The sequence below is a fragment of the Heptranchias perlo genome, chromosome 5 (genome assembly GCF_035084215.1).
Source record: "Heptranchias perlo isolate sHepPer1 chromosome 5, sHepPer1.hap1, whole genome shotgun sequence".
In the NCBI taxonomy this organism is placed as follows: domain Eukaryota; kingdom Metazoa; phylum Chordata; class Chondrichthyes; order Hexanchiformes; family Hexanchidae; genus Heptranchias; species Heptranchias perlo.
This window is the reverse complement of record NC_090329.1, coordinates 81,772,041-81,786,645: the sequence shown is the minus strand read 5'-3', so window position 1 is coordinate 81,786,645 and position 14,605 is coordinate 81,772,041. Positions and strand designations below refer to the sequence as shown.

Below are 14,605 nucleotides of genomic sequence, written 5' to 3'. Positions count from 1 at the left end.
CAGACGCATCAGTGGGGAACCCGGAAGTTTGCGGGTCGGAGCCGGATTCCGAACCCGAATAAGATTTCCCCGATTTTCGGAGCCCCCCTGTCCCCAATGCACCCACAATTTCCCAGGAAAATTGAGCCCATGGTTACTGCCCAAGTTTAGAACGTGAGTTGTGGATTGTGGTGCCAGTTCATTTCCATCGATTGAAACAAGCTGAGAGCAGAGTGCTGAGAGAAATAACCAGCATTGCCAGCATTAGTTATATTTCAGATTCAACTCCACCTAGAAATCTGAGCACAGGTTTTTGGTGCGTTTCAAATACTGAGAACCCCAGTGAGAAATGTTTCCCTTATTGTTCTGAACAATATCTTGCCAGACTAATTGTGTCAGTACAAGATATTTATCTGATCATTTATCTGTCACATTAGTGACACCCAACTCCCACTATCAGCACTGCTTTCTCTCTCTGGTCAGAGACTGCCTCAGGGAAGCACAATACTGTGGGTACCAACTGGAGGGCAAGAACAGTGCTGAGTGGGTGAGTCTCAGCGGGTAGGCTTCTGCTGAGAGGGCCAGAAGCGCTGGATGTGTGTTTTATGCAACACTGCAGCTTTTTTTTCCAGAGGTGCTCACCTCATTCTATGCTGAGAGCTGGAGGCACCACTTCATGGGCAGACCAATTTTTTGGGTGGGCCGGATGAAATTAGGAAGTGGGCCAGATTTGGCCTACAGACTGTGGATTGGAGACCCCAGCCTCAGGGCAAATGCTAGGAGTTTATCAGGCTTACCGCCCTCACATCAATGTCATGTGATCAGTGGCTCTGTTTGGATATGGAAGAAAGAGTCCAATTTTCTTTTGGCCTGTACAAAGGCCTCATGTACTTTTTGGGAGTGGCCAGCTTTATAGAACCTTAATTTCTATGATTCTAAAGCAGGAAAGTGGGATTACAGTAGATATGTCTGATTTGGCACTAGCACTGGAACATACACAATAGGCTGAATGACCTCCTTCTGTAATGAAATTGCCATGATTCTATGCAGCTGTTCAAGGCTGCATATCTCTTCTTCCAATCTATTTCGGGGAAATGTTTCTTTAAAAAAATAAAGCAACAGTGTGTACTGGTAAGCTTATTATCTGTGTAATATCAACTATGTATTGTTCAGTAGTTGTGTATCACTGATGCATAAGGCTGTTTGTACAGATCCAAATAATTTATATGGCTGCTTTACCTATTGATACTTCAAATATTGGTAGCAAATGAGAAAATAATGCCTGATTTGGCATCTGTTGGCACCATAAAGATTGCAATTGCCAAAAAGCTGAGTTCATAAGTGTCAAGCAGGGAAATGAGTGAGATTTATGATCAAAATGTGAGTCCAATTGCAAATATATTTTCTGTGTTTATTTTTAAGCATGAGTTACATTAAATAAGTGACATTTTTAAACCAAGATGAGTGACAGCTTATATGTTTGTGACTTAAACAAAAACTAATCATTTTAGTGTATTTTCTGAAAAGTCAGAAACACGAGACATCACTTCAGATTTCCCTTTCCTGCCACTTCAAACTGTAATAGTAGCAACGTCAAAGTCAATGTAGCTGGCACCAGCCACACTGCCCCAAACCCTTCTGCTCCTCCCCTTATTGGAAGTAGAATGCTTTTTCAACCATTTATGAGCTTTGGCTACCTTTTGATACTGATTAAATCTGTACTAAAAGTAATTGAGAACTTGGGGCAGCCTGGCTGGTGCTGATCAGGATTATTGGCCTCTGCTTTCACGTCCCTTTTGGTGAACTGACACTGCACTACAAACTGAAGGATCTCACCAGTGGGAGGGTGGAACTTCAAATGCACACAGCCTCATACAAATGCAGTTCTCTACTATAAACACAGTATAGGATGTCAGACAAATAAATACCAGCTGTTTTCTCACCAAGATAGCTTGTCCTGCTTTTAAACCTCATCTATTTTGCTATTGTGGGTCTATAAACTAGGCCATTACACTACAGATACCAGTCTCAAACTTGTGTGGTACAACTCATAGCTGGCAAAAACACTGTTGGTTGCATCCCTTATGAAGTTCAGTGGTGAAGCAGAATGTGTTTGCATAGGTGGACTCTTCTACATTAGCAACTAATTTTTAATGTTATGAAGTGTAGCTTCTTTCCTAACATCAAAAAAAGTCAAAAATAAAGTTCCCAGTATGTCCAATAGACTACCTGAGCCTTTAAGATGTGGCTTTGCACTGGACTGAAGTTATACTGCATCGGGTGTGCACCCTTAGTGGTATGAGGCTACCACAACTCTTATTTCAGATGACCAACCTGATTCCTATGTTATACTGCCACCTTTGTTTTGATGCGCACCCAAAACCACTTTACATCAACACGAAAGTGATAGTATTATGGCAGCCTTAGCTAGCTGAGACACGCACAAGCATTGACATTAAGATATTTATGAAACACACAGTACCACATGTGAGAAATGTTTTTTTTTTACTTTCTATGTACTATAAGCCATTAACCTTCATCTTTTTAAAAATGTAACTTATTATTAAATTTGTGGTTAAAAACAGAACTTATTCTGCATTTCACTCAGAGTTTACATTTAGATGTGCTTTCTTATATATATTATAACTATTTGAGAAATAGCCTTTTCGTATTGTCAAAGCTACTCATGTTCTGTGAAAATGAGAGGAAACATTTGATCTACTGGCTGAGTTGGATCACTTAGATTTTTAACAACGATTCAATGCATGTTCATAATATCTACCGGCTACCCCAAGAGGGGGAAGCTGCCCTGTGAAAACAGGATGTGTTACCTGCAACAATGAAAATTCCAATACAAATGAGGAAAACAAGAAGATACAGGACGGCTATCGCACACTTGATTCCTGCCATTGACTTCCAGTGGTTGCAAAAATTGCTTGCTATCCTTCGCCTTCCAGCTGGTCCTTAACAAAATGAAAGAAACAGTTAGAGGCTCTTCATTTTCCCTCTTGCCACAACTTGTTTCTATTTACACAGTGACACGTTACCAAAAATACTGCACAAATCCTGTGTGAAATAATATGCATAAAAATCCCTTTACAAAACCATCATTACAGAATGAACCATAAATATGTAATACTCCTACCAAATACCGAACCCTCCCCCTCTGCCCAAGGCAGCATTGTAGCGCACACATGCTTGTGAGAATCCATGGACATTCCTTCTTCATGTTGTGAAAAATTTAAAATTTATATTAAAGATGATTAATTGAATTTTATAATAGGTTTAGCAATTGGCAGATTTTTAATTTAAAAAAAATGTTTCGAGTCAATTTATAAAAGGTTAGTCATTACAATGGAGAGAATTTAAGCAGAGGTTCCCTGATCTCCCCCTCATGATTTCAACAGAAGATTAGCGGAAACTCTGGAGAGATGGGATAAACAGCTGATTATGCCGTTTCTCTGGGGCCTCTGCCAATCTTCCGCCAAAGTTACAGTGGACAATCGGGACCTTGAAATCGGTCATAGACAGCTACAAATATAGCACTAGTGCCAGAACTGTGTTCTAAACCCAGGTTCTAGAACCAGAGATAGAAAGAAAGAAAGAACTTGTATGTATATAGTCCCTTTCATGACCTCAGGATGTCCCAAAGCGCTTTACTTTTGAAGTGTAGTCATTGTTGTAATGTAGGAATCGCGGCAGCCAATTTGCACACAGCAAAACACACAGGTCAGGAGTACACTGTGCAGCTGCTGCAGAGACTCATTACACTGTTCAGTTTTTCAACAGTCCTTGATGATAACCCAAAGTTGTTTCTTTGCACCAAAAAAATTTAATTATCCAATAATTTGAATGAAGATACGTAAATAACTTGGCAAAATGATAATTTAATGTTAAAAAAAGTTGAATTATGCGATAATTTGACTTAAGTGACTTTGAATTAAGAGTAGACGGTACTGGATATCTATGCTTTGGTTTTGATAGTGGGTATTTTTTGCAGAAATAGATGATTGCTTCATGTTGTAATGTGTGGTACCCATTTTTTAGGCATTAAGATAATTATTTTAAAAGTTGTTATCCTTTTGGAGGGGACTATTGGGTATATTTGGTGTAAATTAAACTGCTGCTATAGCAACTGGAAAGATTTCTTTTTTTGTTCAACAGGAAAATAGCATTATAGTGACACTGTTAATGAATGACACATTTCAAGTCTTTTGTAAACAGGAGCTCCAAGTTGTCAAGTAAACCTGTCAGTCAGAACACTTCAGCATCAAAACAAAGTAAGGGTCCTTCACTCAGCTGTATATACACTTGAAATATATCCCTAAGTATGAACAAACTGAAATACACCATGATAGGAAAAAGCTGCAGGATTCTTTTTTTTTGCTGATCCATAGGTTTCATGGACACCAAGGCAATATAAACAGTGGAAATTTTCACCCAGATGCAAGTTTCTCACATTAAGAAATGTTAAAGTACAAAACTTCCGTCAAACCTTTCCAATTTTCTCTGCTGTTCTACTGAGATCATGTATATTTAAATAGAAGTGCAGAGCTCTGCTCATTGCTCTGCACAGGAATGTCAGTGAAACTATTTTTCTTCATGGCTCCAAAAATTCACGGGCCTGTGACCCCAAAAGGATTCTACCCACCAGCAACATCTGCTGCTGGGTTCAGGTGGAGATTCCCTGTTTAGCATGCCAGCAGTGGGCACCAGCATCACTTGGGAAGCATCTAGGCAGCCCACCATGTTAAAGCCACAAAAAGTCCAGCAGACGGGTGATGGGTCCACTCCTCCCGTGCAGCCCCCTTACAAAGGGAGCCACGTTAAAGTTAAAAAATATTCAGAGGTCCAGGCCTTAATCCCAGTCTGGAGCCCCAGGTAGTCTCCACACACACCAGCTGTCAGGACGATACTACTGGTATAGCCAGGCATACATCTGCCTACCATATACCAGAACCCTCTGAGGCTCCAGGGTGTAGGAACTTTTGATGTGGGGACACCCAGCCTTGGCCCTGTCCTGCCATATGATGATAGCTTTGTTTGGGGCAGGTGGAGGCTCTGGTCCTTCAGGGCCATTCCAGAAATTTGGGTGCAAGGTCAGGACCCAGCCTAGGGTACAGCCATTCTGGTAAATTCCTGATGAAGTTTCAGCAAGAGTACATCAGAATAACTGCAGTTTTCAAGTCATCTTGTTTTTCTTCTCTGACCTCCTGGATGCAGTTTACACCTTGCTTGAATTCAGTTCCATGGGTTTGGTATATCAACCAAGTGGCTATTATTCATGTGTGGGTTTTGACGATAGCCTTGACATGATCAAGCTTAGCAAGCCATTCAATCACAGGTGTTATCATAGCCAAGCTTGATCGTGTCCTCTCTTGTTGTTCACATGTGTACTTTTGACATGGTCGCTGGATGGAAATTGTTGTTAAATGCCTAGGTAACCTGGCAATGACAAATCCCTGCAGGGCGATAACTACAGAGCTGTGCCATCAGCTGCAAGCAAACCATTAGCCAACTTTATCAGTCAATTTACTATCCATAAATGTATTCAATAGAACCAATGCCTTCAATTCCTTTCCCACTGAATAGCAACTACAGCATGACAGGATGGCCCAAATGAAAGTACAGAGATTGATAGCAGCCTATATGACCACTTGAGCTGTGTGGCGCAATGCACTGACCTACATGAACAGAAAGGGATTCAACTCCATCAACTTGAAGCTAATCAGTGACCAACATACCATATCATGCAGGTCAATGCCTGTTTCCCATGATACTTCAATTTTGTAACAATCAGTTGTGCCAGGCTTATTTGATGGCAAAGAGATTCTGGAAGGTATTGCTGTTTAGAGACCAGGGCTATCCTCTTTAATGCTGACTAATGCAGCAGCCACAGCCAGAGATAGAGCACAAAAACAACAAGGCCCAAGCAACCAGCATATCACTGGCACCTTGAAGCAGCACTTCAGATAGCTCGATAGACCAAGGGGCAACTAACGGTGCAGCCCCTCTCTTCCCAGGTCTTCAAGATCACTGTCATATGCCACACATAAAGGTCTAACTATGGAGGAGGAGGCCAATCTGGGAGCAAGGCCAGAGCAGGATGCAAGCATTGATCATGAGGATGTAGCTGCAGTCAGCCAAGAAAACTAGTTAATCAGGCAATCATCCAAGATCAATTCAGTTAAGTGCCTGAACTACCAATAAAAGCAAGCTTTCATCCACATGCAACTAGGAAAGTGCCTCAAAGTTCCTTCTGCAATACAATCCTTTGTACTTCAGAAAGGAAATCTTTAGACAAAGTTCAAATACTATGAAACCTACTTTGTGTTGAATGAATAATATCTTTTCCCACAGAGCTTCCCCTCAGTACTGATGTATTGTGTGCATCATCTAAATTTAACCTGTGATTTCTTCTAAGTAATTCTCCAATGGAAGTAATAAGTATGCTGGCCTGTTTCAGGGTTTCAGTGTCAGGCAGTTGGAATTGAGGGGACCCAGTACCTTTTTCTGCTGGTTCCTAAGATCACTCTTCAACTGATTCAGCAAAGCTCACTGGTCCTGGCCATTTTTTGGCACATCAACTGATGGGTAGAGTGAATGTGGTGTTGTCCTGAGAGACAACAGCCTCATCCATGCCTACTCCAGTCATGCAACTGCTGCTGGACATTCCCTCAGCATTTCGCCTGACCTCGTATGAGAGCAGAAATGTAGGCAGAGTAAGGTTCCTACCAGTGAGGTCTGTGAATCCTGGCCTGAAGCCTGTCTTCATCTGATTCCCCCAGCACATTGAAGCTGCAAAAGAGGATCTCTTGTATACTAGAGTCAAACCCCCCATAACATCAGTGTGAGCATTCATGAAGGATACTCCGACTGTGTTTACTACCTGTGCCAATGAGGGCTCTACAGCAGATGCTCTGGAGCTGTCACATGCTCTATGGTAGATAAGCGTGGGCATCAATGACTGCACAGATGTGGCTGGCAGACTCCTCCTTACTCCTATCCAAACCTTGCAAGGTATCTTGGGCAGATTCAAATGACTCCAGTAGATAATCCTGCTCAGAAAGCAATCTCCTTTTATAACAAAGTCCTGTATAGCCAGAATCCATAGGCACTGTCGCTGAGAAAGGAACAGAGTTGGCCCTCTGTCAGCTCATTTGCCACCAATGCTTGCTCCTCCTCATGTGTGCACTGTGCTTCATCCAGAGCTATCTACTCAAGCTCACTATCTATATTTTCTCGACTATGTGTAACTGTCTTGGTGCTTGCTAAATTTACTGAGGGTGACGTATACTGCTGTGAGGTGCTGTCTTGCTCAGGGACACAGCAGTGCTGGCAGTCTGCTCTCCTCTCGATTACAAACAGATAAAGAAACAAATGTCATAATGTTGGCTCCAACCAGCACTTTCAAACAGTGCTTTCATTGCAATACACTGCTGTATGATGTTTTTATGCTTAAGGCCTAGAATTTCCTTAAAACAAGCTATGTCACTGTTGCCCCTTTAAAAAAAAATGGTACCATCCGGTGGCCTGCAGAGGGAGTTACAGGCGGATTTCCCAGCGGAAACAGATGGATTTCCTGCACACTTTGCAGTCTGGGGAACAGACAGAGGAACAAACATGTAGGAGAGGAACAGTGCATGGCTCTCTCACTGCAGCTGCATAAATCTTTGCTCAAATGATCCAAACTCTTCTGTGACAGGAACTCCTGACAGCTGCTGTGCATCTTAAACTCAGTTACCCAGCATGCATTAACAGTGCAAATCCAGGAAAGTCACAGCTGCTGCACCCACTGGCTCTCACTGTAGCATATGCAAAGTAGGCCAGTAGGGAATCAGTGGTAGTCCCACACTAATGTGGTTGACTCTTAACTGCCTGCTGAAGTGGTCATAGGCAATAAATGCTGGCCTTGCCAGTGATATCCATATCCAGAGAATATCTTTTTAAAACTGCAATCTTGTTAGGAATACCATAACTGAAGGAATGTACTGTGGCTTCATTCATTAATAACAAGACCTGCATAGTTCTAAAGCTGCAAAGGAGGTTCAGGAAATGGTGAATTTGGGTACTCTTTCAACCAAGCACATTTACGGAAATCACCTAGGGCTTCAAAGTCTTAACCCTCAAATAATAATTGAAAAACAGCAAATAGTGGAGAATAGAAAATGATTAATCCTTCAATGAAAACAATGCTGTTTTGATATAAAATTCCAATTCTCTTCATAAGGAAATATACGTACTTTCTTCACAAAGGTTCAGCTTTGAGAGGTTCCTTCCATCAAACTCATCAAGTGATTCTTCATACATTGACCCATTCTCCAGAAACTCATTTGAGATGAGAGGCAGGTCTTTGTTCTCCATTTATTCTGAACACTGAAGACTTCACCTGAGAAATGCATAGCTCAATTACTCAGTTGCAGAAATAAAAATTTTGCTGCAGATACTAAATCAGTAATCTTTTAGCTGTATTAATTTAATAATGAACTATTTTAATAAGTCAGTTCTTGTTCATATTGTGACTGCACTTTCTTAACCTTCAGTAAGAGAAAATTTCCATCCCCTTACTTGTGCATGCAATGGTCGACAGGTTCAAAACCATGACTCAGCAACGACAATAACTGGCATTTATATTATACCTTTAGTGTAGAAAAACATCCTAAGGCACTTTATAGAGGTGTGATAAAAAAATATGAATGTCTAGCCAAGGGAGGAGATACTAGGAGGGGTGACCAAGAGCTTGTTCAAAGAGGTGAGTTTTAAAGGAAGAGGGGGTAGAGGAGAGGTGGAGGGGTTTATGGAGAGAATTCCAAAGTATAGGGCTTAGGGGACTGAAGGCATAGCCATCAATTGTGGGGCAAAGGGAGGGGGGATGCACAAGAGGCCAGGGTCAAAGGAACAGAGATTTCCGGGATGAGTGGGTTATCGGGCTGTAGGAGGTTACAGGCATAGAGAGGATCAAGACCATGAAGGGATTTAAACATGAGGATGAGAACTTTAAATTTAAGGTATTGGGGGACAGGGAGTCAATGTAGGTCAGCAAGGGGTAGTGGGTGAGCGGGACTTGGTGCGAGATAAGATATGGGCAGCAGAGTTTTGGATGAGCTGAAGCTTACAAAGGATGGGAGGCTAGCTAGGTGAGCATTGGAATAACATTGGAGGTGACAAAGACATGGATGAGGATTTCAGCAACAGATGGGTTAATGTAGAGCTGTAGGAGGGCAATCATAGAATCATAGAATCATAGAAGTTACAACATGGAAACAGGCCCTTCGGCCCAACATGTCCATGTTGCCCAGTTTATACCACTAAGCTAGTCCCAATTGCCTGCACTTGGCCCATATCCCTCTATACCCATCTTACCCATGTAACTGTCCAAATGCTTTTTAAAAGACAAAATTGTACCCGCCTCTACTACTGCCTCTGGCAGCTCGTTCCAGACACTCACCACCCTTTGAGTGAAAAAATTGCCCCTCTGGACCCTTTTGTATCTCTCCCCTCTCATCTTAAATCTATGCCCCCTCGTTATAGACTCCCCTACCTTTGGGAAAAGATTTTGACTATCTACCTTATCTATGCCCCTCATTATTTTATAGACTTCTATAAGATCACCCCTTAACCTCCTACTCTCCAGGGAAAAAAGTCCCAGTCTGTCTAACCTCTCCCTGTAAGTCAAACCATCAAGTCCCGGTAGCATCCTAGTAAATCTTTTCTGCACTCTTTCTAGTTTAATAATATCCTTTCTATAATAGGGTGACCAGAACTGTACACAGTACTCCAAGTGTGGCCTCACCAATGCCCTGTACAACTTCAACAAGACATCCCAACTCCTGCATTCAATGTTCTGACCAATGAAACCAAGCATGCCGAATGCCTTCTTCACCACCCTATCCACCTGTGACTCCACTTTCAAGGAATGTTATGGCGATGGAAGTAAGTGGTCTTTGTGATGGAGGGGATATGGGGATGGAAGTTCAGCCCAAGTTGAATAGGATGCTGAGATTGTAAACACTTAAAATAAGTGAAAAATAGCAAATAATGGAAAACTATAAAACATTTTCTTCCAAATATAGACTCACGGGGCTCTTACTGATAAACGCAGCAGTCTGTATTGCTGGGGATTTCCACAGATTGTTTCTGGGAAACCCTCAAGTACAACACTCTGAAGAGACTGAATTTGGTAAATAATCCCAGGGTGGATATTTTTCACCATCCTCTAATTTTAGTGAAAAAATAGACACAAGCGTTACATTGGTAAGAAAGCAATAACATTCATTTTCAGGGTTATTCTTAGGATGTTTAGAAGTACAAGCCTCTATTGCTGATTGAGCTTAGTTTGCATAGGGATAACTAATCGTTTTATAAATTAATAAAACTGAGATGAGACAAGATCTTAGAATATGAAAATTAATGCAACAAGTTCTCATAATAATTAAATAAATTGAAGACATTACCTCAGTTTCTCAACTTAAAAGCTGTAACCTCCTCCAGCCCTACAACCCTCCAAGAACTCTACATTCCTCCAACTCTGGCCTCTTGTGCGTCCCCCAATTCCTTCGCCCCATCATTTGCAGCCGTGCTGTCAGCTGTCTAGCCTTAAGCTCTGGAATTCCCTCCCCAAACCTCTTTGTCTCTCCACCTCTCTCCTCCTTTAAGACTCTACTTAAAACCTACCTCTTTGACCAAACGTTTGGTTACCTGTCTCCTTCTTTGGCTCGGTGTCAATTTTTGTTTGATTTACACTCCTGAAAAGCACTTTGGGATGTTTTACTATGTTAAAAGTGCAATATAAATGCAACTTGTTGTTATTGTTTAAAATGACTATTCAATAACTGATAGTATAAAGACAAATATCATGATGTTTTGAAATCACATTTGTTTGCAAAATGTATGAAAAGATTTTGATGTTTATTCATAGAACAGAATTTCAACAAATATAACTTATTTGTTGGGAAGACTTATTTTGTACATTCTCTTTTTCTCATGGACCATTCCTTAGCTGAAAAGACAGTCCCAGTACACCAATGGGTTGAGTTCCATACCCATACAACTCAGCATGAGTTAAACCACTGTATAAACTATAGAACTTTTCACATTCCTTAAAAACACTATTGCAATTGCATTTACTTATAGTCATTGCTGTTTATAGCAAAGAAAATAACAAATTGGAACTCTGCAGAGGAAGTGTAAATCAATAAGAAAAAGAAACAAAATGTTAGAATAGCTTTTTGTTAGAACATATAAGATTTTTTAAACAAGAAAAAATTGCAGTGTTATCCTGCATAAGTATATGTGATGATGTTATTATGGCATTTCATATGTTCATATAAAAGGAAAAATACAATCTGTCAGTTAAAATAAAGATCATTTTTAAAACTGCACAGAGGGAGAAAGCTTCATGTCAGTGTTAGTATAAACTGTGTCTGGCTGATCGAAGACCAGCTCATGGTAAATACGCCCCTAAATAACAACGGTGCTTCTTCAACTGAAATGTTTTAGTGAGGATTTCAGCCTGCCATTATTCATTACCTAATCCAGACATTGTCATTTAAATAGCATAAAAGTGAGATACGTGTGAAAGTAACAGGGCCCCACCACTGCCATGGACACTGCAGAGGAATATTTATTCTTGCTGAACAGGCATATGGCCATTTTTCAAATCTTGCCATGGTTTTTTCGCTGTCCTGGTAAACAAGCAGTTGCTGGAGCTATGACAAAGATGTTTTCCCCTTTTTTTTAATGAAAACATATAGCTGTTAATCTGTAGTGGGTCAGTTCTTGGCAGTCCAGGGATTTGGGTGCATGATCTTTGATAATCACATCTTGCCAGTTTTGTTGGTAGGGAGAGATTTTTTTTCATACTTTCCCAAGCAGCACAGTGAAAGGAACGCATCTGTGTTCCCTAATGGTTTAAAGATGTTATGTGCTTAAAGGCGCATATTATGATTGGAGTTTGGACACTGGCTCACAAATACCACAGTTTCTTGGCCTCCAAAACCACTACTCCCCCCCAAAAAATACATTCCCAAGTTGAAGATCATCCATGATCATCAGAGTTCTCTGAATCTAATAAACTTATTTCTATGTTTACATTTCACGCAGTTCATAGAAATTTAGTTCAGTTACAATGAATGAAAAAGACTGTGCATTAATCATACTTGTGCAAGGGAGTATTTTCTCTTGGCCAATATTCTGTTACATTCAATAGGCATTATTTTATTTTATTGGCTGGTATTTGGGATGGTACACAGCTGGCAACAACAGCAACTTGCATTTATATAGCGCCATTAATGTACTAAAAACGTCCCAAATCGCATCACAAGAGCGTTAACAGACAAAAATTGTCACCGAGCCACATAAAGAGGTATTAGGACAGGCGACCAAAAGCTTGGTCAAAGATGTAGGTTTTAAGGAGCGACTTAAAGGAGATGGAGATGTTTAGGGATGAAATTGCAGAGCTTAGGGCCTAGGCAGTTGAAGGCACTGCTGGCAATGGTGGAGCGATTAAAATTGGGGAAGTGCAAGAGGCAAGAATTGGAGGAGCTCAGCGATCTCGGAGGGTTGAAGGGCTGGTTGAGTTTACAGAGATAGGGAGGGGTGGACCTGCCTTTCTTATGCCACATTCCTGGGCCACAGGAGCATTCTCTGCTTTTCCAGATTTTCCATGCTTCCCTACCACTCTGCTATTCTGTAACCATTCACATATCCACTGGACACATTTTTAATTTCTCTAATATCTCTCATTGTCACCTCCTTTTGCCTTGCACTATCATCACTTCTGCAATTTAATCAACTGCTGCCTCCACCCAATCACAGACCTCTCCCTTTTTCTTTCTCCTGCCCCCTTTTGCCTGGCTCTGTACCTGCTTAAAAGCTGTTCATCTGTAACATCTTCCAGTTCTAACGATAGGTTATTGACCTGAAACGTTAACCTACGTTTCTGTCTCCATAGATGCTGCCTGGCTGGCTGATTGTTTCCAGCATTTTCTGTTTTAATTTTTGAGTTTTATTTTTCCTGGCCCAGGGGCACTAAGACTAAATGCAGCACATCTACTGCCATCCAACTGAGATCAACTAACTCAACACAGGCCAAGGATCACACCTGGGACCTTCCTGGGCTGAAGAATTCCTCTGTCACTCGGTGCAGTAACATTTTAAATTTTTTTGTGAAGATTTCCTGCGTTCAGTATTTCGAATGAAACTGTAAAGATGCCCTTTTAGAACATGTTTCTAATTCTGTTGGAACTAGCTCGCAGAGAAAACTTCACAAATATTTTAAAAATGTTGCTACACATAACATCCAAAAGAATTCTTACCCCTGGCTTGAGCTGCTCAGTGCCACCGCATGTGGTGCATTTACCCACTAGAGTTATTCCGAGATCCCGTGCTTCCAACGGGGAGCCACAAGCACAGTAATTGCAGGCTACAATGTTGCAGCCCAATCTCCAATGCTTGATCCCTATGAGTGCAACTTCCCTGCTGGGAAGCACAAGATTGCGGAAGGCTCTCATCATAGAAGCCCATATTTTGTTTTTTATAAGTGTGCAAAAATCTTATAGTACTTTTTAATGATAATATCTATATTTTTGAATAGTAAAAAGTTGCTTTGCATGTCCTGCATTTACATAATGTTAGAGCAACAATCAAAGTTTAGACAGATTTCTGTTTTTACTAAATTTATATAGAAACACAGCACATAATTTATCATAAAGTTAAAATGACTTACCTTTGTATTAAAGAATCTTTTGTGTTTTTTCCTTGCAGTTAAAGTTAAACCAATGTTGCATCATTTAAACCGAAGAACAGTAAATGTTAAAACCATTATGCTGATTCACATTATTTTAGTTTTGAACTTTTCCACATTTCCATAAAGTGATGTGGACATAGTCTATCATTAAATACGGTGCATGATCCTACAACAACATTATACCAGTGTTGTCACTAGAATGGTCCTGTTCTTAATCCAAAAAATCTCTTCGCAGAAAGGAAATTGTGAACTAATGGGAGGTGGAAAAGATTTAAGGGAGGAGACGGAATCTGCATCAGGCTTGTGTTCCAAGAGTTCTGTAACTCAAGAAGTTGCTATTACTACAAATGTTAAAACGTCTGCTCTTCTGACTGAGAAGTGTATTGGTGCTCCCTGCTGATGTTGTTTGTCATAGATGTATTATGGTCGTTTTAACTGTCAATTAAAAATACTATTTAATTCAGGTATGTCCATAATAAAATGTTGCTGCATTTCTCTGTTGCTGGATTCTTGGCGCTAACTCGCGTTGCTGGCAAAAACAGGGCACAATATTAATGCAGGCTGTAATGTTAACCTCACAGCTTATCGTGTGCCTATAAAAATCATTTAGCATGTTGCTGTTTTCTTCATTGAAAGAAGTATGAGGATTGTTAGGGATTTCTTTTGAGATATAATAGTCTTACGTTGTCAGAGTAGCTTTTAGTGTTTTTTTTCTCCACAACTTACTTCTTTTTTTCCTGTAGAATCAGGGCCATTGGTTCTGTCTTTCACTTTTACCGTCTGCTATTTATTATTTTTCTTTCTTAAGAAGACAAGAATTTTGAAATAGATTTCTAACAATTTTGATGGCACCAGTCAACCATAAAGCATATTTTCATC

The 14,605-nt window shown here is 40.5% G+C and overlaps 1 protein-coding gene across 1 annotated transcript in view; it reads right to left on the bottom strand.

The window, feature by feature from the left end:
• Window positions 1-13,826, bottom strand: part of scara5 (scavenger receptor class A, member 5 (putative)) — a 97,123-nt gene extending 83,297 nt beyond the window's left edge. The window contains exons 1-3 of the mRNA XM_067984742.1: window positions 13,706-13,826; window positions 8,223-8,368; window positions 2,811-2,942 (exon numbers count right to left, since the gene is read on the bottom strand). Coding sequence (XP_067840843.1) covers window positions 2,811-2,942; window positions 8,223-8,343 — 253 coding nt within the window. The 5' untranslated portion in view covers window positions 8,344-8,368; window positions 13,706-13,826. The remainder of the gene's footprint in view (window positions 1-2,810; window positions 2,943-8,222; window positions 8,369-13,705) is intronic.
• Between the last annotated feature and the right edge of the window lie 779 nt (window positions 13,827-14,605).